General features: G+C 34.5%; 1 protein-coding gene and 1 pseudogene across 2 annotated transcripts in view; both read left to right on the top strand.

Moving 5' to 3' along the window:
- Positions 1-18,200, top strand: part of TNKS2 (tankyrase 2) — a 72,345-nt gene extending 54,145 nt beyond the window's left edge. The window contains exons 18-28 of one of the 2 annotated variants that reach the window (XM_077125452.1): positions 1,844-1,953; positions 2,634-2,822; positions 4,709-4,961; positions 5,930-6,012; positions 7,186-7,306; positions 10,039-10,136; positions 10,883-10,957; positions 12,812-12,917; positions 14,297-14,483; positions 17,141-17,297; positions 18,077-18,200. In XM_077125452.1, the coding sequence (XP_076981567.1) occupies positions 1,844-1,953; positions 2,634-2,822; positions 4,709-4,961; positions 5,930-6,012; positions 7,186-7,306; positions 10,039-10,136; positions 10,883-10,957; positions 12,812-12,917; positions 14,297-14,483; positions 17,141-17,297; positions 18,077-18,139 (1,442 nt within the window). In that variant the 3' untranslated portion in view covers positions 18,140-18,200. The remainder of the gene's footprint in view (positions 1-1,843; positions 1,954-2,633; positions 2,823-4,708; positions 4,962-5,929; positions 6,013-7,185; positions 7,307-10,038; positions 10,137-10,882; positions 10,958-12,811; positions 12,918-14,296; positions 14,484-17,140; positions 17,298-18,076) is intronic. The other variant, XM_077125453.1, reaches the window with a different exon arrangement.
- Positions 14,490-17,134, top strand: LOC143654007 (mitochondrial pyruvate carrier 1 pseudogene; annotated as a pseudogene).
- Positions 18,201-24,823: the final 6,623 nt, after the last annotated feature.

Raw genomic sequence — 24,823 nt, 5'->3', positions numbered from 1 at the left:
AATTAATAAGATTGATAGACCCTTAGGTTGACAAAAGGAAGAAGAGAGAGGATGCAAATAAATGAAACCAGAAATGGAAGAGGAGATATAACCACTAACCCTGCAGGAAAAAAGGAGGTAATGAGAGGATACTATGAACAACTTTATGCTAATAAACTCGACAATGTAGACAAAATAGACAACTTCCTAGAAAGGCATGAACAACCAACATTGACTTGAGAAGAAATAGACGACCTCAACAAACAAATCACAAGTAAAGAAATTGAATCAATCATTAGAAAGCTCCCCCAAAAAGAAAAGTTCAGGACCAGATGGCTTCACATGTGAATTCTACCAAACATTCAAGAAATAATTAATACCAATCTTGCTCTAACTCTTTGAAGAGGAGGAAAGCCTACCTAACTCATTCTATGAAGGCAACATCACCCTCATACCAAAGCCAGACAAGGATATTAGAAGAAAAGTAAATTACAGACCAATCTCTCTAATGAATATAGATGCAAAAAATCCTCAGTAAAATTCTTGCAAATCAAATCCAGCACCACATTAAAAGAATTATACACCATGACCAAGTAGGATTCATCCCAGGTATGCAAAGATGGTTCAACATAAAAAAATTAATTAATGTAATATACATATCAACAAATCAAAGTAGAAAAACCACATGATCATCTCGATTGATGCAGAAAAAGCACTTGACAAAATTCAACATCCTTTCTTGTTGAAAACACTTCAAAGGATAGAAATAGAAGGGAACTTCCTCAACATGATAAAGGGAAGATAAGAAAAACCCACAGCTGACATCATCCTCAATGGGGAAAAACTGAAAACTTTCCCCCTAAGGGAACAAAACAAGGATGTCCACTATCACCACTGTTATTCAACACTGTGTTGGATGTTCTAGCCAGAGCAGTTAGACAAGAAAAGAAATACAAGGCATCCAAATTGGAAAGGAAGAAGTTAAACTCTGTTTGCAGATGATATGATACTATATGTCGAAAACCCAAAAAAATCCACAGCAAAACTACTAGAGCTAATAAGTGAGTACAGCAAAGTGGCAGGTTTGAAGATCAGCACTCAAAAATCTGTAGTGTTTTTATACACTAGTAATGAACAATCTGAGAGGGAAATCAAGAAAAAAATTCCACTTACATTTGCAACCAAAATAATAAAATATTTAGGAATTAAAAAGAATCCAGTGGGGAATTTGAGGTTTATATAAAATCTCGTAGATATACTTTTTATATTAAGAACTGAAAGAAAAAATTTACTATAGTAACATAACACAAAACTTGTCATCTTAACCATTTTCTTAAGTGTACATTTCAGTGGCATTAAATATTCACACTGTTATGCAACCATCACCACTATTATTTACCAAACTTTTTATCATCCCCCCTACCCCCAGCCCATGGTAAAGTCTACTTTTCTTTCTCTCTGAATTTGCCTATTCTAGATATTGCATATAAGTGAAATCATACATTTCATACAATAAAATATAAGCCTTTTGTGTCTGACTTATTTCACATAGCATAATGTTTTCAAGGTTCATGCCGTTTGTAGCATGGGTCAGAACTTCATTTTCTTTTTATATGTGAATAATATTCTATTGTATACAAATGCCACATTTTGTTTATTCACCTGTTGATGAACACCTGGGTTGTTACCATTTTGGGGCTGTTGTGAATAATGCTGCTGTAACATTGTCATCCAAGTATCTGAGACTCTGCTTTCAATTATTTTGAGTATATACCTAGGAGCTGAATTCCCAGCTCAAATGGTAATTCAATGTTTAACTTTTTGAAAAACCTAGTAAAAATATTTTACTTCTTTTCTAAATTAGCTGGTTACAATAATTTAGAAGTTGCAGAGTATTTGTTACAACATGGAGCTGACGTGAATGCCCAAGACAAAGGAGGACTAATTCCTTTACATAATGCAGCATCTTATGGGGTAAGCTCTTCTATGTTATCTTCAAAAGTCCATGAAATTCTCAAAGTGAAAGTCAGTGTTGCAGTTCACAGGAAATTTAGTTTCACTTTCTTATTTTACAGAGAAGTAAATATGAGGGCCAATGAGTTTAAATAACTTCCAAGTTCTAATTTTGACACAACTCTAAGTTTGTTGTATGGCATGCGGCATAGTGTTGCTATTTGTCTTCTTACCTTCTTTATATTGATGATTGCTTTTGTTTATTGGTGCCCAGAAAACCCATAAAGATTCGCAGAAATCTTTAGAGGTTTAGATGCCTTGTCCTGACTTACAATAGCCCTGAATGTACATGCAGTCAGTATTGACCTTCAGTGCTATAGTTTGAATACTTGAGGAGGGCTTCTAGTTTATAATTTGATGTTAGCAGTTATAATACTTGAATAAATTGGAAATGGTTAAAGTCATATTATTTTAGTTCCCTGCTGTGTCAAATTAGGTATTTTCTAGTTTCCTCAAATTATTGAAATGTCTACTGTAGTTTTTAATAAACTGTCCATTAATTACAATGTTGGAGAAAACAGTTCTTATTTTTTTCCAGAGTAAGTTTGAAAATGTGGAAGTAGATATGGAGCTAGTTTCCTCTTAAAAACTAAAGTGTGATAAAATAATATTTCGGACTGTAACAGTATTTTCTTTTACAGCATGTAGATGTAGCAGCTTTACTAATAAAGTATAATGCATGTGTCAATGCCACGGACAAATGGGCTTTCACACCTTTGCATGAAGCAGCCCAAAAGGGACGAACACAGCTTTGTGCTTTATTGTTGGCCCATGGAGCTGATCCTACTCTTAAAAATCAGGAAGGACAAACACCTTTAGATTTAGTTTCAGTAAGTGATGGGCTTTTTGAAAAATCTCAATGCTTTCCTGATTTTTTAAAATTCATTTGGTATATATAAAATGTCTTCATGATGAATGTGATTGTATCAGATTTTTAGCCCAATTTTAAATTTGGAACTTTCTTGATATTAAAAGATAATAAGTAATACAATTATCAATTAGCTTTTGTATACTGAGTATTTTTGGAAATAGGAAAAAGAAGTACAAAGTTAACTGCTCACATTACTTGAGAAATAAAATAAGTACTGGCCCTCAATAAATGCTGCTATTTTATAGTGCATTCAGTACAAGACAGTGCAAGCAACGGATCTTTCTTTATAAACGTCTCCAACTAAGAACATTGCCCTCAGGGTGAAGCCTTAAAGCCTGCTACAAGTAGAGAGTCCCTTCCCTCCCACATTGCCTTATCCCAAAGTTTTCCTAACGTACTCCATCAGAACTGTTTGTAAAACAAACCTGCAACTTCATGTTTTTTTGCAGGCCCTTTTTTTTCCTTTCCCTCCCTCAGGAACGTGTGTAGGAGTCTCCAGTATAGTTTCCATCACTGCTTTGTCCATTGTCCTTTCTTCTACTGCTGAGGACACTAACCCATACAGTGGAGGGAAGGAAAGAAGAAATTCTTTCCAAGGTGGGAAGGAAGGGGAGTCTTTTCTACACTGCTTGCTATTGAGAGAGATTTCATTGTTCCCAGTTACAGTAAGGAAATAATCTAGTTCAGCTGCATTGGATATTAAATAGATTTTTCTCCGCAAATTGTCAACTTAACCATATTTTCAGTATTATTTATTCAGGGAAATGTCTTTCCAATGCCAAACAACTCACTTAAAAGTGAACTTTTGCCATTCAAACTATGCATGTGTCAGTCCACCAGATACAACTGACAGTGAAACAAAGTGCTCTAGAGAACAGGTATAGGCTTAGAATTCTAGCTCTGCCACTTACAGTTGTATAGTTTTGTAAGCTGCCTAACTTCTAAGCCTCAGTTATATCATCTAAATGGAAATAAAATAATATATCTGGTTAATATGAGAATGAAATGAAGTAATATAATTAGCCCTTGGCTTGCTACCAGGTATATAATAAGCACCCCCCCCAAGAAAAAAGGCATTATTATTATAAATAAATGTTATATGTAAATTGTGAGTGCTATGGAAGTCTTCAGACAAGGGAAAAGAAGGTGGTGAGGACTGGAATAGGCAATGTAAGTTACAGTGAAAACAAGTACTGATTTACTTCTTACTGAATGTTGTTGGAATCTTAATTGAGCACTAAAAAAATAATGTGTCAATAATTAAAATAGTTAATGTACCAGTAAATTTGGTATTTTTTTGTATTCTGGCAGACTTAATTAAAATGTTTATCTTTACTTCCAAAAAAAAATTAAAAATACCAAAAATAAAACCTTTCAATTTTGAGGAACAAATATATCTTTGAATATTTTCTAAGAAATTCCAACATGATTTTGTTTGCTGAAGTTTCATGTAAGTTGAATTACTTCTTCCAGAGTAATAGCAACAGAGTTAAAAGCTCTTACCTTTTTAAAGTGGTATTTCTATAGTTCCATTTCAGTGCTTTACAGTCATGGTATGAAGGCTGGAATTTTGTTCGTGCTTTGCCACATTTAACTGTTTTATTTTAATTCTGTGTGTTGGAGGAGATGTGCTGGATTATGTTTATATTTAGTAACAGCTTTACTGAGTATCATGAATCTTGTGTCACTTTTTAAAATAATTAGAATAATCTTTTTATATTATACTCATAAGTGAAAATCTCCCAGGTTTTGTCATTTTTAAATAGTCTGTTGGGTATGAAACTTGCTTATGGCAGATTTCTTCTCTTTCTCTTTCTCTCTCTTTCTCTTTGACTTTTACCCTAGGCAGATGATGTTAGTGCTCTCCTGATAGCAGCCATGCCCCCTTCTGCCCTGCCTTCATGTTATAAACCTCAAGTGCTCACTGGTGTGAGAAGCCCAGGAGCTACTACAGATTCTCTGTCTTCAGGTCCATCCAGCCCATCAAGCCTTTCTGCAGCCAGCAGTCTTGACAATTTATCTGGGAGTTTTACTGAACTGTCTACAGTAGTTAGTTCAGGTGGAACAGAGGGTGCTTCCAGTTTGGAGAAAAAAGAAGGTGAGATCCTCTGCAAAAGTAACTTTTTAACTGGTATCATAGCACCATGTTTGTCATTTGGAGTGCCAGAAAGTCGTTTCTTAAACCTTAAATTCAACTATTAATATCAAATTAGCATAGCCTATTCTTACACATTATATAGATATCCTCTTTTAGTTTATGGTGTACTAGAATGGCTAGAGGGAAGTACCTGAAACTGTAGAGCTGTATTTGAGTGGCCTTGTTTCTTGAAGATGATCGTATAAATAATGATACAGCTTTTACAATGTGAATGTGTGATTGTGAAAACCTGTGCCTGTTCCTTTTATCTAGGGTATGGACAGATGAGTAAAAAATATGGATAAAAAATAAGCAAATAATGGGGGGAAAAGGTTAAAATAAATTGGGTGGATGTAAATACTAGAAGTCAATGAGGGACGGGTAAGGGGTATGGTATATATGAGTTTTTTCTATTTTTTATTTCTTTTTTTCTGGAGTGATGCAGATGTTCAAAAAAAATGATTATAGTGATGAATACACAGCTATGTGATGATATTGTGAGCCACTGACTATACACCATGTATGAAATGCTTGTATGTTAAGAATGTTTGTATTTTTTTATCAATAAAAATGTATATATTTTTAATTAGCATAGCCTAAGAGTTGTAGCTTTTTACTGTTTTCTTTACATTATTAATAAAGTTCTTAAGGAAACTATTGCTTTCTAAGTTGAAGTTTAAATATTTAAAAATGAAATTTTTTTTTAAACTGAGAATGTTCCATTGGTTAAATGTTTCTTCTAATGAATTTTGTAGTTTTATAGATTTCTCTTTGTAATCTTTGTTGTTATATTCAGTATTATATCCCAAATAGTTCTAAATATTTTGCTTCATTTTTATGGTCTTAATATATATAGTAGTATAAAACTTTTGTTACAGTGATAACGTACATTATTCTTATTTTTTATTCTGGATTTTTTCATTTCCCAGTTTTAGGAGTAGATTTTAGCATAACTCAATTTGTAAGAAATCTTGGACTTGAGCACCTAATGGATATATTTGAGAGAGAACAGGTGAGTAGATGAGTTGTGTTACTTGGTTTGGTGTTTTCTTGGAACCTCAACTCAGGGAAAAATTGGGACATACTTGAAATGCTCTGAACCATTTAAGCTATTGTGGAGAGTGGTTTTTAAGATACTGGAAAAAGTCACTCTTCTAATTTGGCTTGATCTTGTAATTTCCACTCAGTTTATCAGCAGATAAAAATTAACTCAGGTTACACAGGTGGTTCAGTGGTAGAATGCTCACCTTCCATGCAGGAGACCCAGGTTTGATTCCCGGACCTTGCACCTAAATAAATAAATAAATAAAAATAACTCTTATGTAGTAGTAATAAAATAGATCTTTAGAATGGAAAATTTCATTTATTCAGTCCTTGAAGTTATCCTTGAGCTCTTTTGTTCAGTTCTCTTGTGTCAGTCAATATTCTTTCTAACCTGACACTTTGCTAGCCACTTGGGGGAGATATGGATATGCTATACCATATATCCAGTCTTTTCTAGGACAGTCCCAATTTTAAGTTCTCTGTCAGAATACATTTGATTTTTTTTTTTTTTGGCTCAGAAAATACAGTCGCTGTAAACTTATACCCCTGAGCAACTCGTTATTTTGAGAGTACAATAAGAAAATATAAAGAGCTAAAATTTGGGCCTAGATTTTAGAAAATTCAGAGAAGGAACATGCTGTAAGCTTATACTATTCAAGGAAAGCTTCATGGAAGATGTGTAAAATGAGCAAGATTATAAAGAATGGCTTCAATTGGAAAAATGTATTTGAGACGAAAGAGTTAGTTTAAACAGTAATGCAGAAGTACCAGTAGTATAGTCCAGACTACAGGAACCATAAAAGGCATTGTGTAATAGGTTGGATGTAAAGTGTCATGGAAAAGAATCTGCTTTTCCAAGATAAAATAGTATACTTGGATGCAGTTAAATTGAAAGAACATTTTTGTTTTTCAGTTTAATTCTGTTCACGTTCTGAGGCTAAATGAAAATAATGATAGTTTTCGTGTTTCATGACTCAATTTTCTGTCTGGCTTCACCTTTTCATTTTCAGTTAAATTCCGTTTTTAAACTGCTCAAAATAATTTGAAGTAAATGTATGAATCCAGTACATTTTGGGAACACCAGTACAAGAATGTCTACCAAATAGTAAGCATTCTCAACTGTTTTATTCTCTTTTATAAGATCACCTTGGATGTATTAGTTGAAATGGGGCACAAGGAGCTGAAGGAGATTGGAATCAATGCTTATGGACATAGACATAAACTAATTAAAGGAGTTGAGAGACTTATCTCTGGACAACAAGGTATTTCATTTTAAATAGTTGTTTTATTAGTTTAATACTTTGCATGAAGACAGCCCTCAACTTACTAAATGTCATTCAAAAATGTGAAGAGTCAGTACAATAGGAAGAGCATGAATTAGAATTCGAGAACCAAGTCTTAGTTCTGCTATTAACTGTTAAGATTCAATTATAATTGTTAACTATGTGAACATAAGTAAAATTTCCGGGTCATTGGTGCATTAGCTCTCAAAAATTAGGAAGTTAGATGAGATGATTTTTTTAAGTAATTTTATGATCTAAATCTAAACTTGAATATCTTATTTATTATGGTATTTGACTAGGTTTGTTGGTAGCCCATAAAATAACGTAGTAGGTCTCTTAAATGGCTGAAATTCGAAATGATTCCAAAGAAAATACTGGAAAACAATAATATTGCAAATGAAAGATTAAACAAAACAAAATTGAATATCATGTTTTTATTTCTCCTGAACGTTGGTGCTTAGCAAAATGCAATTACATTAGTTCAACATATGTTAACACTTTCTAAGTACCAGGTCCTAGGTATAAAAAGGTGAATTGTTTTAAGTGCCAAAATCACATTTTAACTTCAGTGTTAAACTGAAAGAGTGGTTTACCTTGAGATCAGAAGCACCCTGTAGTTGAAGGCCTAGCTGTATACCTGGGGTTAAGAGAAACCTCCATTAGCAAAAATGAAGGGATTTTTAGGGATGAATGTATACTACCCTAGGATGGGTCCACCTCTTAAGAAATAAGAGCAGCTCTTCTAAAAATGATATATTCTGGAGTAGGATCAATTAAAGAAAGATGTCTGCTACTGGCCTAGTAGGGACTAGAACAGAATAGTTAAATGTGAGATAATTTTAGATATTTCTAATATAGATGACACAATTTTATAAGAGAAAGAGGAGAGAAAAGCCATGGTTCCCTGGAGTGTTACTATGCAATATAAATATATAAAAATCAAGAGGAAAGAGAACCAATAATTCTGGACTGCTGTAGGACTCTACTGGAATAAGATCTGGTAGGATAACAATTATGATGGAGTACTGGGATAACCGGTCACTTAGGAAAGAAACAGGGCAAAAAGGAAAGCAGGCAGTGTTTGTCCATCACACGCTTAGTGTCTGGTATATAGTTATGAAGACTGTGTAGAAAGGCTCAGGAAACAATGATGCAAACAAATAGATTGCCTCCAGGTGACAGAGATACCTCCATGTCACCTCTGGCCCTGTAGTCACTCTGATACATCCAGCAACAATTGGGTAGGAGCATTCATTCCTAATAGGAAGAGAAACGAAACATGGTCATGAGACAGAATGCCTATTTCTGACCCAGTACATCAGACTCACTTTTCCTACTTCTCTCATTTTTATTTGCAATGAGGATTCTATACCTATATTACACCTAATTTGCAATGTGGCTCTAGTAACTGCCTGTGATGATCTTCCGACAGTCTCTTATCTTGCTGACTTAACTGCCTTAGCTATCATTAATTACATCAAGTCAGTATGTTACTTGTACTGATCTTTCAGCACTGATAAATCTCTTCTAATAGAAGTCCACAGATGTACCTTATCATACTCTTTTTTTTTTTTTTTTTTCTTTTGCATGGGCAGGCACCGGGAACTGAACCCGGGTCCTCTGGCATGGCAGGCGAGCATTCTTGCCTGCTGCGCCACCATGGCCCGTCCCCTTGTCATACTCTTTATCCTGTAAAATATTCTTCTCTATATGGACTTCTCTATATGCAGACCTTGTAATTCAACCGTTCCCGTAATTCTTTATCAGAGTCTGGCATATCAATGATAGTTCTGTTTTTCAAATCACAGCTCAGAAACAGAATAATGTTCTAAATCCCCAAAGGCAAACCTCTGTGCCTGTTGACTCAATAGTGAAGGATTTAGCCCTCTACCTGGAAAAACAATATAGCTTTGGAGATCTTAAAGAACATCTTTTGGAGAGGTTAAAGAGAGCTATATTACAGATACCAAACAAATTAGGAAATTCCTTTTAAAAGCTTTTGTGAGAGTAAAGACAAAAATATATATGGTTATCTTGACCATGTGGCGACACCTTGTCATCTTTACATGACAGAATCATTGCTGAATTAAAGAATTTATTATATTAAAGATCAGAGTAGGCATTGAGTAGTTAGGCAGTAAGCTTTATGGACTTCTCATTCTAGAATGATTTAAAATCAACTTGAAGCCATGCAAGTTTCTATCATAATTCTTCCTTAAATAAAGAATAAAGGAATTAAATGTGAAAGGGCTGAATAGTTAATAAAGGAATTAATTTGAAGAAGGAAAATGTGTGATAAACTCAAACTCATTAAGAATTGGAGAAAAAAATAGATTTTCTACAGTATTCCAACAAAACCCCATGACCTAGGTCAAAAATTAGTACTCTTAAGTGCAATATGGTGTTCTGATTGGAACAGAAGCAGGACGTTAGTGGGGAAAACTGATGAAATCCAAATAAAGTATGTCATTTAGTTAATAAGTTTTGGCAAATGTGCTATTATTATATAAAATGGTAACGTTAGGAGAAGTTTGGTGAAGAGTACATAGAAACTCTGTACTATCTTTCACCCTTGCTATAAATTTATTTTATTCCAAAATTAAGTTTTTTTTAATTAAAAGTAATCCTCAGATCATTCATCTGGTTATTTTTGATTGATGTTAATTGTTTTATTGGCAATTTTTTTTTCCCTTCAAATTTTATTTTCACAGGTCTTAACCCTTACTTGACTCTGAATACCTCTGGTAGTGGAACAATTCTGATAGATCTATCTCCTGATGATAAAGAATTTCAGTCTGTGGAAGAAGAGGTATGTTCATATACCTTAAATAGTTGGAAAAAAATAGATCAGCAATATTAGATTTAGGTTTCTAGATCTAATTATGAATGTATAGCATGTTTTTTTAATTATCCCTAACACCTTACCTCCTGGAAAACTTTCACAGTCAGTCTTCATAGGTTCATAGGTCTCTGTATGAACCTTAATTCCAGTCATTTTATTTAGCACTGCAATGAATAAACAGTGTGTTCCGTTTGCTGTCATTTGAAAGAATATGTTAATATTTCCTCCTTTCATGAAGGCAATTGCAAAACCTAGTATCTTAGACAAGACCCACAGACTTATGTAGGAAATTTTAAGAAAGTTTTCTTAACACAAAACTCTTGGATCCACTGAAATCTTTAAATAGTGCCCATTTTACTCTTTGAAGACCACATTCCTTATGTGTGTGATTTGAGCATGGAGATATAAAGTTGAGTGAGACTTGGCTCTCAAAATCAAGAAACTCCAACTCTCAATAAAATAAAAATTTTGCTTTACTAGGGCAAAACAAGTGGAAACTAATCATTCATCTATAAATGTTTTTAGTTTATTGTACTTTCTAACATCTATCTCTAGAAAATAGTACTCAAGAACTTAACAGAACTCATATTCCTTAAAAAATGCCAAAACTTGTATATTCTCAAAAATAGGATTAGATGGATCAAGAACCATGTTCCTCAGATCAGAAAAGACATGAAAGTTAATTCACATGTTTGAAATTATTTTTCCATCAGATGCAAAGTACAGTCCGAGAGCATAGAGATGGAGGCCATGCAGGTGGAATCTTCAACAGATATAATATTCTCAAGGTAAAAAGTTAGTGAAAGTAAAGTTTGCTGAGATCATAGTTTTCAAGGCCTGAAGCCATAAACAGCTTTCATAAGAACACAGTGATCTATTTAGCCTAATAGATCTTTAATATGAGATCAAGGAATATTTCAGAAAAGAACATGTCCTTGGAAGGTTAAGAGTCTAAGAATCCCTCTCCTGTTTTTAATAACCAATAGTAATTCAGCCTTTGCTGAACATATTCAAGCTTTGGGGCTATACTTTATTTTGGAGTAATGATAGATCCTGTAGGTGTAGGACTTTAAAAATATACAAGTATTCTATGGTAACAAAGCTAAGTCCTCACTCTTGAGTGATTTCTCAGGACCTTTTCTAACTTTGCTATTTTTCTTGAGCTGTAGCAGTCAGAACTGCACAACATACTTGAGATGCATAATGATTTTGTAGTAACTGCACTGATATATCCTTAATAATTAGACATAAGACATAAGGTTAGAATTAAAATGTGGCAAATGTCTTTTTGATATCTAGGTTTTAAACTCGAAAGAACGGTGTCACATCCTTCAGCTGTGTTTTATTACTGTTTCCTAATAATATACTATTATAATTGTATTATTAGGTGTCATTTTAGAGTTGGTGAATACTGAAGCTATTCAGAGTTTGCTGTTTCCATACTGTCGGGAATTGGACAAATCTAAACAAATATACATTATTCAGATAAAAAAGATTATACCTCTGAAGTCCCTTTCTTTTAGCTATGTCATAATATAACTGTAAGAATGACATCTTGAGCGTTCCATTCATGAACATATGATAATAAGTCAAATAACTGTTTATTATAGGCAAATTTCAGTCAAGTTCACTTTGTCTGCAAGCAGTAACAAAGTGTGTGGAGGTTAGCAGTGAGGCAGGGGAAAATTTGTGATTTCTGAAGCCAGTGGATTTAAGAAAGATATGCTGTATTTTCTTCTATAAAGGTATTTTAATGTAGTGTTTGATGAAATGTTTTACAGTGATAAAAATTCTATTCTTATTCCTTTTTTATACATAAATGGGATCTTTGATTATGTCTGACAGGTTTTCAGTTATTTTGAGCCAAGACTAAAATCACCAGCTCCCAGATGTTATAAGTTTAGGGACCAGCAGGGGGCTGCGGCACCGTCAGCTGAGAAACAACATAGCTGAGAAACAACACCAAGATCCTGAGTTTTGACCCTAGAAATACTCCTAATGAGACCAATTTCCATCTTTAAATCTTCTCCAGACAACAATTTTAGGAATTGAAGGGATAGAGAAGGGTAGAGAGAATAGTTTGGGGTTATGTGTGTTTTAGAATATTTTTTATGTGTTTCTATTTCAAATTTTTTTTTTATTGAAACAGGTTAAGATGGTACTTGGAGCCAGATGAAAGCAGGGAAAAAAAAATACAGTTCATTTTCTAATATCTTCAGAATTCAGCATATCTGACTTGAAGATATTTTAGTAATAATTTTAAGTTAGTGAGAATGAAAATAATTTTTTTTTTTTTTTTGCATGAGCAGGCACCAGGAAGCAAACCCGGGTCTCCAGCATGGCAGGCAAAAACTCTGCCTGCTGAGCCACTGTGACCCGCCCAGAAGTAATTTTAATCAACTGATGGGTTTTCTTGTACTTCACATATGTTTATATGTAGCTTTTTTTCCCTTTGAAGTTTTTTATTCCTTCCAACTTCATGATTAGGGTGGAATATTTTTAGTTTACTAAGAGAGCACATTTTATATCCCAGAGAAAATTTTTACATTCTTTCCAGCTAAGTTTCTTTTGGTTAAGATGAAACAAGTATGTCAGTAATTATTAAACCTAAAGATTTTATTTTTATGGCTTATTTTTTAAAGATTCAAAAAGTTTGTAACAAGAAACTATGGGAAAGATACACTCACAGAAGAAAAGAAGTGTCTGAAGAAAACCACAACCATGCAAATGAAAGAATGCTGTTTCATGGTGAGATCCCTAATCCCTCCCTTCACACTTTTCCACATTAAAATAGCCTTTTGTCAGTTATGAAATAACAATGACTCTATCTATTCCTGATGTCATTTTAAAAAATAAACCTAACATTTATAAATTTTACATTTATATTCATACTTTCAACTTCTTTTGAATTTGAATATTTTATAATGGATATTCTATATAGGGTTCTGATATGGAGAAAATTATAGAACTGGGAATGTTGACTTCATTATAATCACTGACAAATGATGCGTTTTACTTTTAACTGGTTGATTGAATTAAGATGTGAAAGTAATACATCCTGTTCTGATTTTAATGCCACTGTCAAAATCACATTTAACTTCAAACATGTGGAAGTTTCTGATAACTTTTGTTGATTTGAGGGCACTACTCATAATTCTTGAAATTTCCTGGGTTTTTATGTCGCAAGCTGACAGATGTTGATTGAGATGAATTTAGATATTAATGTAGTGTTTATCAAGTCTTCAAGTATATAGCCCATAGTAGCTCCAGTCTGTTCCTTCATTTGGTCTTGAATGCAGAAAAATTTTATATGCCTGGAAAGTTCTATAAATATAGTATTTAAATTTCACAACCCTCTGAATAAATAATTTTAGCAGACTGAATTCATGAAGTGGAATTTAATATATTTTCCTGTCCCTTTCCAAATCAGGAACACTGATCTTGATGAATCTGTTAGCTGTGTTATGTTGGCCTTTTCCAGCCCCCCCCACCCCCACCCCGGCCTGGTTCCCAAGGCTCAGCACCTCTTCTTTGGCTAAACTCCCTTTCTTAGCATACGTGCAAGGAAGGAAGAAAAAGATGTCAGTATTCAGGGAATGGTTGGAAGCTGGTACAGCAGGTGAAGAAAGGCAGAGAAGAGAGGGATAAAAGGAGAATAAGAACAGAAGAAGGCCACTTTTTTTTTTTTTTTTTTTTTTTTTAATTTAGGAGAAGGCCACTTTTGATACCTATAAAAAGTATGTACACATGGACATCATTCTCAGACCTAATTGCTTGTAGGCTTATATGAGGTGAATTTTATGAGCCTCTTGGTTCTGGATTGTGTAAATTTATGATCTGAAATTTTTAACCCTAATATTGATGTTCATGTTCTAAAGGATCTTTTTTTTTTTCTAGTTGATTCGATGTGTCATGTTGGCATCTGATCCTCACCCTAGTAGAAACACTAGTTGAATTAGGAGTGTTCTTTACTCTAAAATAGTAAACTGCCCTACAGTTAACTTGTTACTTTTGTTTTTTTGTTTTCTTGTGGTGGCGGTGGTGTATACGTTTAAGAATTTAACTTCTAAGAGGCTTGTTCTTGCTCTTTTTCTCCTAAAATAAATTTTAATCTGGATGTATTTTAGGGTCTCCCTTTGTGAATGCAATTATTCATAAAGGCTTTGATGAAAGGCATGCCTACATAGGTGGAATGTTTGGAGCTGGGATTTATTTTGCTGAAAACTCTTCCAAAAGCAATCAGTATGTCTATGGAATTGGAGGAGGTACTGGATGTCCAGTTCACAAGGACAGATCTTGTTATATTTGCCACAGGTAAGAGAACATTTGTTTTCATTTATTTGGGTAAGAATCAGTTAAGAACTGGTTCCATTTCTTTTTTGAGAAAATTTTTGAGAAATTTTCTGGGCAAGGCATTATCTTAGACAACTTTAGGAATCCAAGCTAGGTGTGTTTTAGGTTGCTTTTGGCCTTCTAACCAATTGTAGTAATAGTCAATATTTATAAAGTGATCTTTAAGGGCCAAGCACAGTTCTAAGCTGTTTAGCTCATTTCATTACAACACCTGGTATTTTAAAAAATACTGAGTAGTAAATAGCAGTGAGCATGAAAAAGATTTTTTTGTAGCCCTCCAATATTATAGGATTATGGACTCTTAAGAATCTAATAATCGGGGTTCACGGGGTGGCAGCGGCTGCATGGTACAGAAAGTAGTGGACTATATGCAGAGGAAGGAGTTCTGCAACTACCTCATGAGAACGCACTTTTGGGAACCAGTAACCAACTGGGGTCTTCCCATTGCTGCCATCAGTGACATGAAGAATTCTCCCAAGATTATCAATGGTTGGATGACATTTGCCCTCTGTTGTTATTCTTTGACATTGATGAGATTTGCCTACAAGGTACAGCCTTAAAACTGACTTCAATTTGCATGCTGTGCAACAAATGAAGTATCCTAGCTCATTCAGGGCTGACAGCCTATCAAATATAAGATGTCTAAAAATGCGTCTGTATAACAATGATATGAAGACAATGCTTTTTGAAGGGACATCATTATTACCTACTGCTGCTGAGTCACAGATTCCATCATCACAAATAGCCTTGCTAAGGAAAAATAAGCTGTAATGCAATTTTTACTAACCAAACTATTTTTATAAAAATAACTGAGAATTATCTAAACCAACCCTCTACTACCTTACAGATACTGGATATTTTCTCCCATAAAGAGTAGCTTAAAATATGCAATTAGTTTAATAATTTCCAGTGATGATTTTACCTGCAGTAATGTGTATATTATCTATTAGAATTTGCTTGATGAAAATATGAAGAGAACAAAATTTACAACTACTTAGCATGTAAGAACTCAGAATTTTTGATATTTTCTTTCATGAGCACAAGACAACCAGCAACTGTCCTCAGGTATAAAATCTGTCTGTTCATACAATGTGTATGTTGAAATATTATAACTTAAAGGTAATAAATGATTGAAATATTTGCTAAACAGGAAAGAAAAAAATCAATAAATGCTAAAATAACATTACTTACTCATCCCCTGCAGATCCATATTGATAAGTCTAATGATAGCAACTTTGTACTTTTTTTTTTTTCCTCTCCCCACTTTCAGTTACCCTGATCTAACTCGCTTGTTAGGTCATTCAGATGAATTGGCCATAATAAAATCTTCATAAGCAAATAAGTTATAACTTGTGCGATTTAAAAAATCAAGATTAGTAAAACTTCTTCCACTGTTAGGGCACTATTTATAAAGATCTAGAACAGTAATTATCAGACATTAACATATCAGAATCACCTAGCAGGCTTGTTAAAATGCAAATTCCTAGGCCATATCTCCTGAATTTCTGATTGTTGAGTCTGGGTTAGAGCCCTGGAATTTTAATTTCTATCAGGTTCCCAGGTGAGGGATGCTGCCGGGTCACTAATCTAGAAAATCCGTTAGATCAGTTTTCAGCCTTGGGGTGGAATGCTTGGTTTCCCTAAGACCGGTCTGTAAAAGTAGTGTATACTCTCTCTCATTTGAAGAACAGAACTATCAGTTGGCCCACCTAAAATCTCCTGTACCCGCCCCCCCCGTTTTTTTTTTTAAGAGAAAGAAAATGAAATGGTCATAAAAGGTCCATTGGCACTAAGGAAGGTCAGTCATATGCCAAAAAGAAATAAGGGAATAGTGTACTTAAACCATAGTAAGGAGGACTTTATTGAGGAAGTAGGATCTCAGCTGAAACCTGAAAAATGAGTATAAATACCATTCCAAATGGTAGAGGAAACAGTGTATATGACATCATGAGGAAAGTAAGTTTGGCCTGCATAAAGAAAGAAAATTAATATGCCTAGGGCATAACGAAAACAAAATGAGACTAGAGACTCTATTGAGGTCATTGTAAGGAGTTTGGATTTGACTATAAGTACAATGAGCATCCTCTACAAAGATTTTAAGCAGAAAAGTGATATGATCTGACTTATGATTAAAAAAACATCACTTTCTGCTTGGATGGGAATTAGAGTAGAAACAAGACTAATTAGGAAGCCATTATTACAGTCTAGCTGAAAATATTTGTGGTTTGGCAGTAGAAATTAAATGAATGAACTTGAAATATATCAAGAAAGTAGAATTAACAGGACTTAATTGGATAGATGTCCAATTCTGAAATCCTTAAACCTCCTCCCGGTATCTCTTGGCCTGCGATTTGTATTTTTGCTGTGATACATAAAAATTGGCAGAGTCTGCATCCTTAAAGGTTACTACATTTTTCAGGTTATATAGTTAAAGATTAAATTGACAGGTTTTAATAAGAGTAGAAGAAATTATTAAAGAATTCTTTTGAAGATTAAATGGTAAAAGATATATATATAGTGTGTATAAATGCATTTAAAAGCTTGTGCAGAGTATACAAATAGAAAGTGTTATACACAATCTTGTCTTCAGGGTGATATTTTTCCTTTTCATATTATAGGCAACTGCTCTTTTGCCGAGTAACCCTGGGGAAGTCTTTCCTCCAGTTCAGTGCAATGAAAATGGCACATTCTCCTCCAGGTCACCACTCGGTCACTGGTCGGCCCAGTGTAAATGGCCTAGCATTAGCTGAATATGTTATTTACAGAGGAGAACAGGTAATTCCATTTTATTTGTTCAAATTCAAAAATGCTTTAGAGACATAGTTTAACACTTCTTACCCGTCTCTTAAATTGGCAAGGCATATTGAGAACTGGATTTTTAAAGTGTTACTGGGAAAAATTGCAAAACTAGTAAAGAAAATTCCCTTACACTTGACATCCAGATTTCCCAAATGTTAACATTTTATCCTCTCCATTTTTTCTTTATCATTCTGTTTCCCTCCCTCCTAGTGTATGTGAATGTATATATATTTTTCTGAACTATTTGAGAGTTAAATTACAGATATGCAATGTCTGTATTTCATAAAATCAAGGGCAGTCTCTTAAAATTAACAAAATCAGAAAAATACCATTGATACAATACCTAATCTGTAGACCTTATTCAAATGTTGCCAATTGAAACTATCTTTTTTAAACTTTTTGAAAATATAGAGTTCTATATTTAAATTAACCTTCATATAGCAAAGAAACATAATTCTCTCCAGCTCTAAGTGACACAGATCCAGTGAAAAGCATTCCTAGAGCAGTGTTCTGAACGAGGGAGGTGTATCAGAATTACCTCAGTTATAAAACAGACATATACTGAGTACTCATCCTTTACTTGGAGATTCCAGATCTAAAGGATTAGAGTTAAAGTAAAGCTGTTTTGAGAAAATGCTGCTAGATGATTCTGTCTACAAGGGTGGTTTAAAAACCTCCTCTAAAGATTGGGAATCCTTATATAAAATCATCTTTCAAAAAAATCTGTTACTGATATTTGATTTAATCTCTTTTAGGCTTACCCTGAATATTTAATTACTTACCAGATTGTGAGGCCTGAAGGTATGGTCGATGGATAAAGAGTTAGGAATCTAAATCCACTGAACCTAAAATCATCTAAGCAGCTGGTGGCCTCTAAGCTTTGCTGGAAAAAAAAATCATCTTATCCATAGGCCTGTGACAAAGGGATAAAAAATGTGAAAGAAGATTTAACATTTTGACTTGGTAAAGCTTTAATAATGTACAGTGTTTTCTAAATATTTCCTGTTTTTCAGCACTTTAACAGATGCCATTCCAGGTTAAACTGGTTTTGTCTGTACTAAATTATAAACAGCGTTAACTTGAACCTTTTATATGTTATACATTGATTCTAACAAACTCATAATGCCCTCAACAGAACTCATTTTACTAATACAGTACTGTGTTCTTTAAAACACAGCATTTACACTGAATACAATTTCATTTGTAAAACTGTAAATAAGAGCTTTTGTACTAGCCCAATATTTATTTACATTGCTTTGTAATTTAAATCTACTGTTTTAGAACTGCAGCCGTTTACAAAGTTGTTCATATGTATTGTTCTATCTGTACTTCATATTACATCATGACTGAGTGATATTTACATTTGATTCCAGAGGCTGTGTTGAGTTCTTAACAGAAACCTAGTTAGGTAGGCGAGATTATCAGGTTTATTTTGCTAACGGAAGCATTTCTCTCTTTCCCAGTTAAGAACTTGTTTCATGAATACTCTAGGGTTTTAATTTATGATACCTTTGTATGTATAAGACACACATTCCAAAGAGTTCTATGATAGGGCCTGGTTGCTAAAGAAGCCTCTTAACTGGTCTCATACTCTGGTTTTCACCTTGGGAAGTTTTCTAGTATCATTCTATAAAAATTAGAGCAAGTACTTCATATGTTAAAGAGGCTAAATCCTGCATTGTTTAATTATGTATCCTTTTGATGGAATTTGTAAATAGGAAATTAAATTTCAAAGGTGGGAAAGTAATCCTAGATGGTTTCCCAATCTGTATTTGAGTCTAAAGAGAAAAAAAACGAACAAATTGGAATGAGTAGTTTTTTTTCCTTGTTCTTTTTTCTTTCACCTTATTATTAAATTTGTAGCCATAGTAAGTTTACTCTGGGTAAATTTAACCTAGAACTATAAAAAGTAGGTGTCTCACTTTGCTTCTGGCCTCCTGAATGAACAAGTGCATTGAGAATGGTGCTTCCTGTTGTGTTGCCACCCATGATATCATACCCAATTGTAACTACACTCAGTTTGTGCACCATATGGTGACCAGGTTTGTGTTCAGTTTCACAGCTATGGAGGGGAGTGCTATTCCATAAAATGCCGTTCCTATTTTCTAAAGTCAAATGATCTCTTCCACAAACCATGCTAGACCATCTTGGTAAAGAAACATTACGGTTCGGCAATTTTATTTGTTGACTAGTCCTTCAAAAGTAGTGTGAACTCTTCACAAGATTTGCTTGTTTGTTTTTACATTGTATTCTAAATGTCCCTTTGCAGTAACTTGTACATAAAATGCTAGAAAATCATGTTTCTCATCCTAAGTAAGAATTAATCATAGTAAGTGTGTATCTGGAGTTGTTGCTATGATAAAAATTGTGATTGTTATTTAGCAGGTCAAATTCTGACCTTGAAGTGCTTTTATACTTCTAATTGCTAATATAATCCTAAAGTCATTTCATGAAACACAAATGGAATATGCCAAACTTTATAATTTTTCAAATTCTGTAAGCTTCCAGCTTTTTATAACTAGAAGATAATGAGATAACAGGGTTTGGGGTTTATATTTACATATATCTTTCTCTCAAATTTAGCCCATATTTCCCATCCTATGACTGGTTCTGGAATTGCTTGTCATGTAAAATCATCATGGTCTATGAGTTTACAACATTGTCATCTTTGCAATATTTCATCTAACCCATTGTTTAATTAGTGTGTTGTTTTCCTATAATGGTTATATTGTGGGTAGTGTATTATAGCATGGCAATATTTTCAGATAGCTTTCTGTTTGGGGATTATTGGGTGTTTTGTTTGGATGTTTTTTTGTTTTTTTTTTGATACTTTGCATGGACTATCTTACTTTTATCATGATGTAATTGCTTTTTCGGGTCTCGTGATTTTTTTTAATGAAATTTAGCTTTTGTATGATTATACTATTATACCGGTGTTGAGTTTCTTACTTGTACTGTATCACATTCCATACTCATTTAATTCTTAATAAACTGTTCACTTGTTTTTTCTGGGTAGCTTGGTATTACTGGACTAATATAAATGTGTTGAATGGTCTTTGAGAAAAAACACTTGCAAGAAAACAGTTTGCTTCTGAGTCACACAAAGATAAAGAGTAAGTGTAAAGATTGAAATTTTGCAACCATGCCAGCTCAGATGCTTTTAGACATTCAGTCCATCCAACACAACTTTTGGTAAATCTTTAAGTTCACTTCTGGTAAATCAATCTTAACTTCTAAAGATAAGTATATTTCTGTTTTCTATGTCATATAAAAAGTTCAAGCCTCAAAGTTAGAGGTAGTTATTACTCTTAAGAAGACCTATAGTAATGTATGCATTTTAGATTTTAGTATGCTAAGTGTTCTTGTATGTGCTCAATTCTATGCTTTCCATAATAAGAGAATAATAGTGTAAATAACCTGTGTCATTGGGCTTCGAAATATATTTTGTCAGCTTTATCTTACTGCTTCAATTAGGATATTAAAATAGTTCCTCTTTCCTAAAGCATTCATGCCAGTGTATGATATGATCCAGTTTCTTGCGGGATGATGAGGAAAAAAACATACAAATAAATTTCCCTAAATTTTTATGGCTAGTATCCCTGACTGTGCCTTTACCTACTGTTCTTTCCTAAGAGAGTACTATAGTGACAGAGGAAGGAAATATGGTACCCTTTATTCACCCTTTCTTTCAAATTTCCATCAAGTAAGACTGTGATGGGGCCCTTTAACTATCCTAAATGTTTTCCTCCTCCTTTTAAGCTTTTTAACTTAGGCTGACTGTGACCTAAAATTCTTAATTACTTAACTCCTCCTCCCACCCGTTCATTAAAGTCTTGCTCTTTAAATCAAGCCACGGTTGTCAGAAGTGGTGTCTTCTCTGGTCACCTACCCACTGTTATCTCCTTCACACAAATAACCCATATACTGTAGAGCAGTGTTACTCAAAAATGTGATCTGCAGATGGTGTTGGTCTGCAGTCTGTTTGTTCCTAGCACAAAGAGAGATGAATACAAAAAGCAAAAATAAACTTTTAGGAACTTTTATATCAAGTCAGTGAATAAACTGAGAACAAGTGATTGGCCTTGAGGGTCAGATGGATCTGGATTTATATTTTTGCCTTACCCCGCATCAACTGTGTGAGCTTTTAGCAAATTATAGAAACTGTATACCTTATAATACTTAGAGTTACTAGAGAGAAGTGTGATTTTCTGTATGTGCCATTAAATGCTGTGCTTGGCAATAAGTGAGTTATCAATACTCTTATTTCCCTGAGTACCCCAGGATTGGTGGCTTCCATGACAATCTTCCCACTTGTCATAGAAATAGAGAACATAAAATTTAGAGTTGCATGATTAGTCACTGTGATCCCTTTGTTCAGATGAAATCTTAAGTTCATAATGTAAAGTGAAAGTGAACAAATTCCTAGGTGCCTGAGGATCTCAGTTTAAAAAATTTCTGATATAAGCACACATTCAGACATTATGGCAGTCGGGTTAGTGAAGAAGACCCCGAGCTATATCATATTACTAGGGGGTGATGGAGCACTGTTTAAATGCACTCATGACCAAAAATCTAAGCTAACAGTCCCCCGTAAGCACATGTCAGAATACACATCTTGGAGGATTAGCATCCCCACAAACTCAAAGAATAAATATGCTTAAAATCATTGGGGGGTGGGGTGTAAAAGCATAAAAACCCTTTAAAAAGATGACACTATGAAATAAGGCAAAGTAGATTTGAACAGCTAAGTCTTTTGAAACAAAAAAACAAATGTATAGTTGCATTGTACTTTCTGTAAGCCTAAAACTGTTCTAAAAATAAAAATTATATATATAGACAATGTAATTTAAAATGCAAATTAAAACACATATTGGGCATATCTAAAAAGAGAAGTGGTGAGCTGGAAGATAAATCAGGAAGATACCTAAATTGTAACAGAGAAGAAAAGATGGGAAATATAAAAAGATTATGAGACATGGAGAATAGAATAAGAAAATCTAGCATAAAGAATAGGGGGAAGATGAGATTTAAAGTGTATTCCAGAATTTATAAAGAATAAGCATAGCAAATACTTAGGAGATTGAATAAAACAAGTCTACTTCTAGTGTAGTGGAACTGCAGAATCTCAAGACCAGAAAAGTCAAAGTAATCAGAGAGAAGAAACAGATTACCTAACAAAAGAATAATAAACTGACAACAGGCTTTTTCAATGGTAGCAATAGAGGTGGGAAGACAATGAAATGGCTTCCAAGTGCAGAAAAAAAAATCGCTCTTATCCTAACAGTGTTACATAGATAAATTAGTATTCGAAAGGAGGTAAAAGCACATTTTCATATTTAGCTGCCAGAACTCATATAGGATTGTTCTTCAGGAAAGAAGGCAATTGAATCCAGAAAGGAGTAAGATGCTAGAACTATGTTAAAGAAATTGGTAACATGTTGGTAAATAAACTGAAATAGCCAACTATAAAAAGAAAATACCAAGTGCTTTAACTGATAATGTCTTCAAGACATAAAAAAAAATGGAGAACAGGAAACTGAGCCGTGTGTATAATATACTGTAATTTGTATAAAATAGAGCAAAAATACAATATGCATTTGCTTGTTTATGCAAAAAATACCTCCAGGATAGACAAACTGATGACATCAACTATTGAGAAGAAACCTGGATGACATGGGGACAGAGGTGTGAAAGAGACTTTTCACTGTATACCCTTTTATTCCTTTTGAATTTTGTAACGGGACTATTTTATCTATTCAAATAAAACTATTAAAAATAAGCATTGTGTGTAAATACTACAAAAGTAAATACAATGAAAGTTTTAAAACAAGGTAGAAATAAAACATGACTTGATAAAATGAAAGAAGATTTAAGATATTGATGGACATTAGACTGTCAGGTATGCTTATTAAATGTTTAAGAAAGTAATCACTAAAAGAGCAGAAATAGAACTGAAAAGGTGAAAAAAGATGATAAAACTCTACACTCCAATAAAAAATGTAAATAGATGACTCATCATGTACCTTCCCCACCCCCTCTCCCCCAAATGTATAAAAGAATCTAGAGTGAGAAGGAAATATCCCTGAAGAGCCGAGAACAGCCAAGATATTCCTGAACTCCTGAAGAAGGAAAATAAGGTGGGGAGGACCAGCAATCAAGAATAACATTAGTGCTCTAATAATTAAGACAGGGGTTGGTACAGGAATAGATGCATTTGACCAACTGAACAGAGTGTTATTTATACTGGAGATAATACAGATCAGTGGGGAAAAGACAATAAATTGTCATGAGACAACTGGTTGTCCATCTAGATAAAAGGCATATATATATATGTACATATATGAAAATAAATTCCAAATATTTTAGGGACTTTAAACGTTTTAAGTATTTTACTTTTCGTACTTAAAAGAAACTAAAGACTGTTCCGATTTTGGGACAAGGAAGAACTTTTTAATTGAGATAAGAATGGTAACTCTAAAAGATTGATGACTTTGACTATATTAAAATTAAGAACTTAGATTCCAAATTCCACCAAAAAGAAACTGAAGAAGTAAGTCACAAAGTTGAAGAAAATATTTGGCAACACATGCAAAAATTCATACCCAAGCAATAGTATAACTAACTACAAAAGAAACGAAGGGTAAGTGATGAGCAGACATTTCTGAAACTAAGAAACACCAGTGACCAATAAGCATTTGAAGAAAATATTCACCATCAATAATCACAGAAACACAGAGTAGATACCCATAAAATACCATTTTACACCTACCAGAGTGACAAAAAAGAAAACTGACAAAACGTTGAGAGGATGAGGACACAATAAAAATGGTCCAAACGTTTTGGAAAACATTTTGGCATTAGCTTGTAAAGTTAAAAAACTGTCCTAGTGGGATTTGCGGGAAAATGACCGCGTGGGGTGGGCTGATTTCACCCTGTTCCTGGGACAAAATAGGGGACAAGAAGAGAATGACCAGGACTGGGTGGGAATGGGAGGGGTGAGTGGTCTAAGGGTTTCCAGGGTTTCTTGGAGAGGAAAGGGAGCAGGGGGAGGAGAGAAATGGGGTAGGGCGAGGGTCAGAGACGGGGTGGGGGACCAGGACAAAGGGGGGGCCAGGGTCGGAGGGGGTCTGGGGCACGAGGGTTACCGGGGGCAGCGTCGGAGAGGGGTCGGAAACCCCGGGAGGCCAGGGATACCGGCGGCGGGGCTGATCAGTCGTGATCCTCACCAGGGGCAGGCTACTTCGGTGGGAAGGGCAGATCCAAGGGAGCTGAACGTCCCTCTGCTCCAGCCTGCCCAGCTGCTGGCTGGGGGACCCTCCCTTACGAATCCGTAGCCCACAAGACCGGCAGGGAGCCGGAAAGCGAGCCTGGCCATCCGTCACAAAAAGCCATTCCCCAGGCATTTCAAAGAGCCTTCCGCTGGTGAGCCCCGGACCCACCAGGCGCAGGCTGCGGTTCAGATCTTCCCCAGGGCGCTGATGTCAGCTTCCCCATTTCCACCA

The sequence above is a fragment of the Tamandua tetradactyla genome, chromosome 13, assembly GCF_023851605.1.
Source record: "Tamandua tetradactyla isolate mTamTet1 chromosome 13, mTamTet1.pri, whole genome shotgun sequence".
Taxonomy (NCBI): Eukaryota; Metazoa; Chordata; class Mammalia; order Pilosa; family Myrmecophagidae; genus Tamandua; species Tamandua tetradactyla.
The sequence above is the reverse complement of the archived record's forward strand: the minus strand, read 5'-3'. Positions and strand labels throughout refer to the sequence as shown.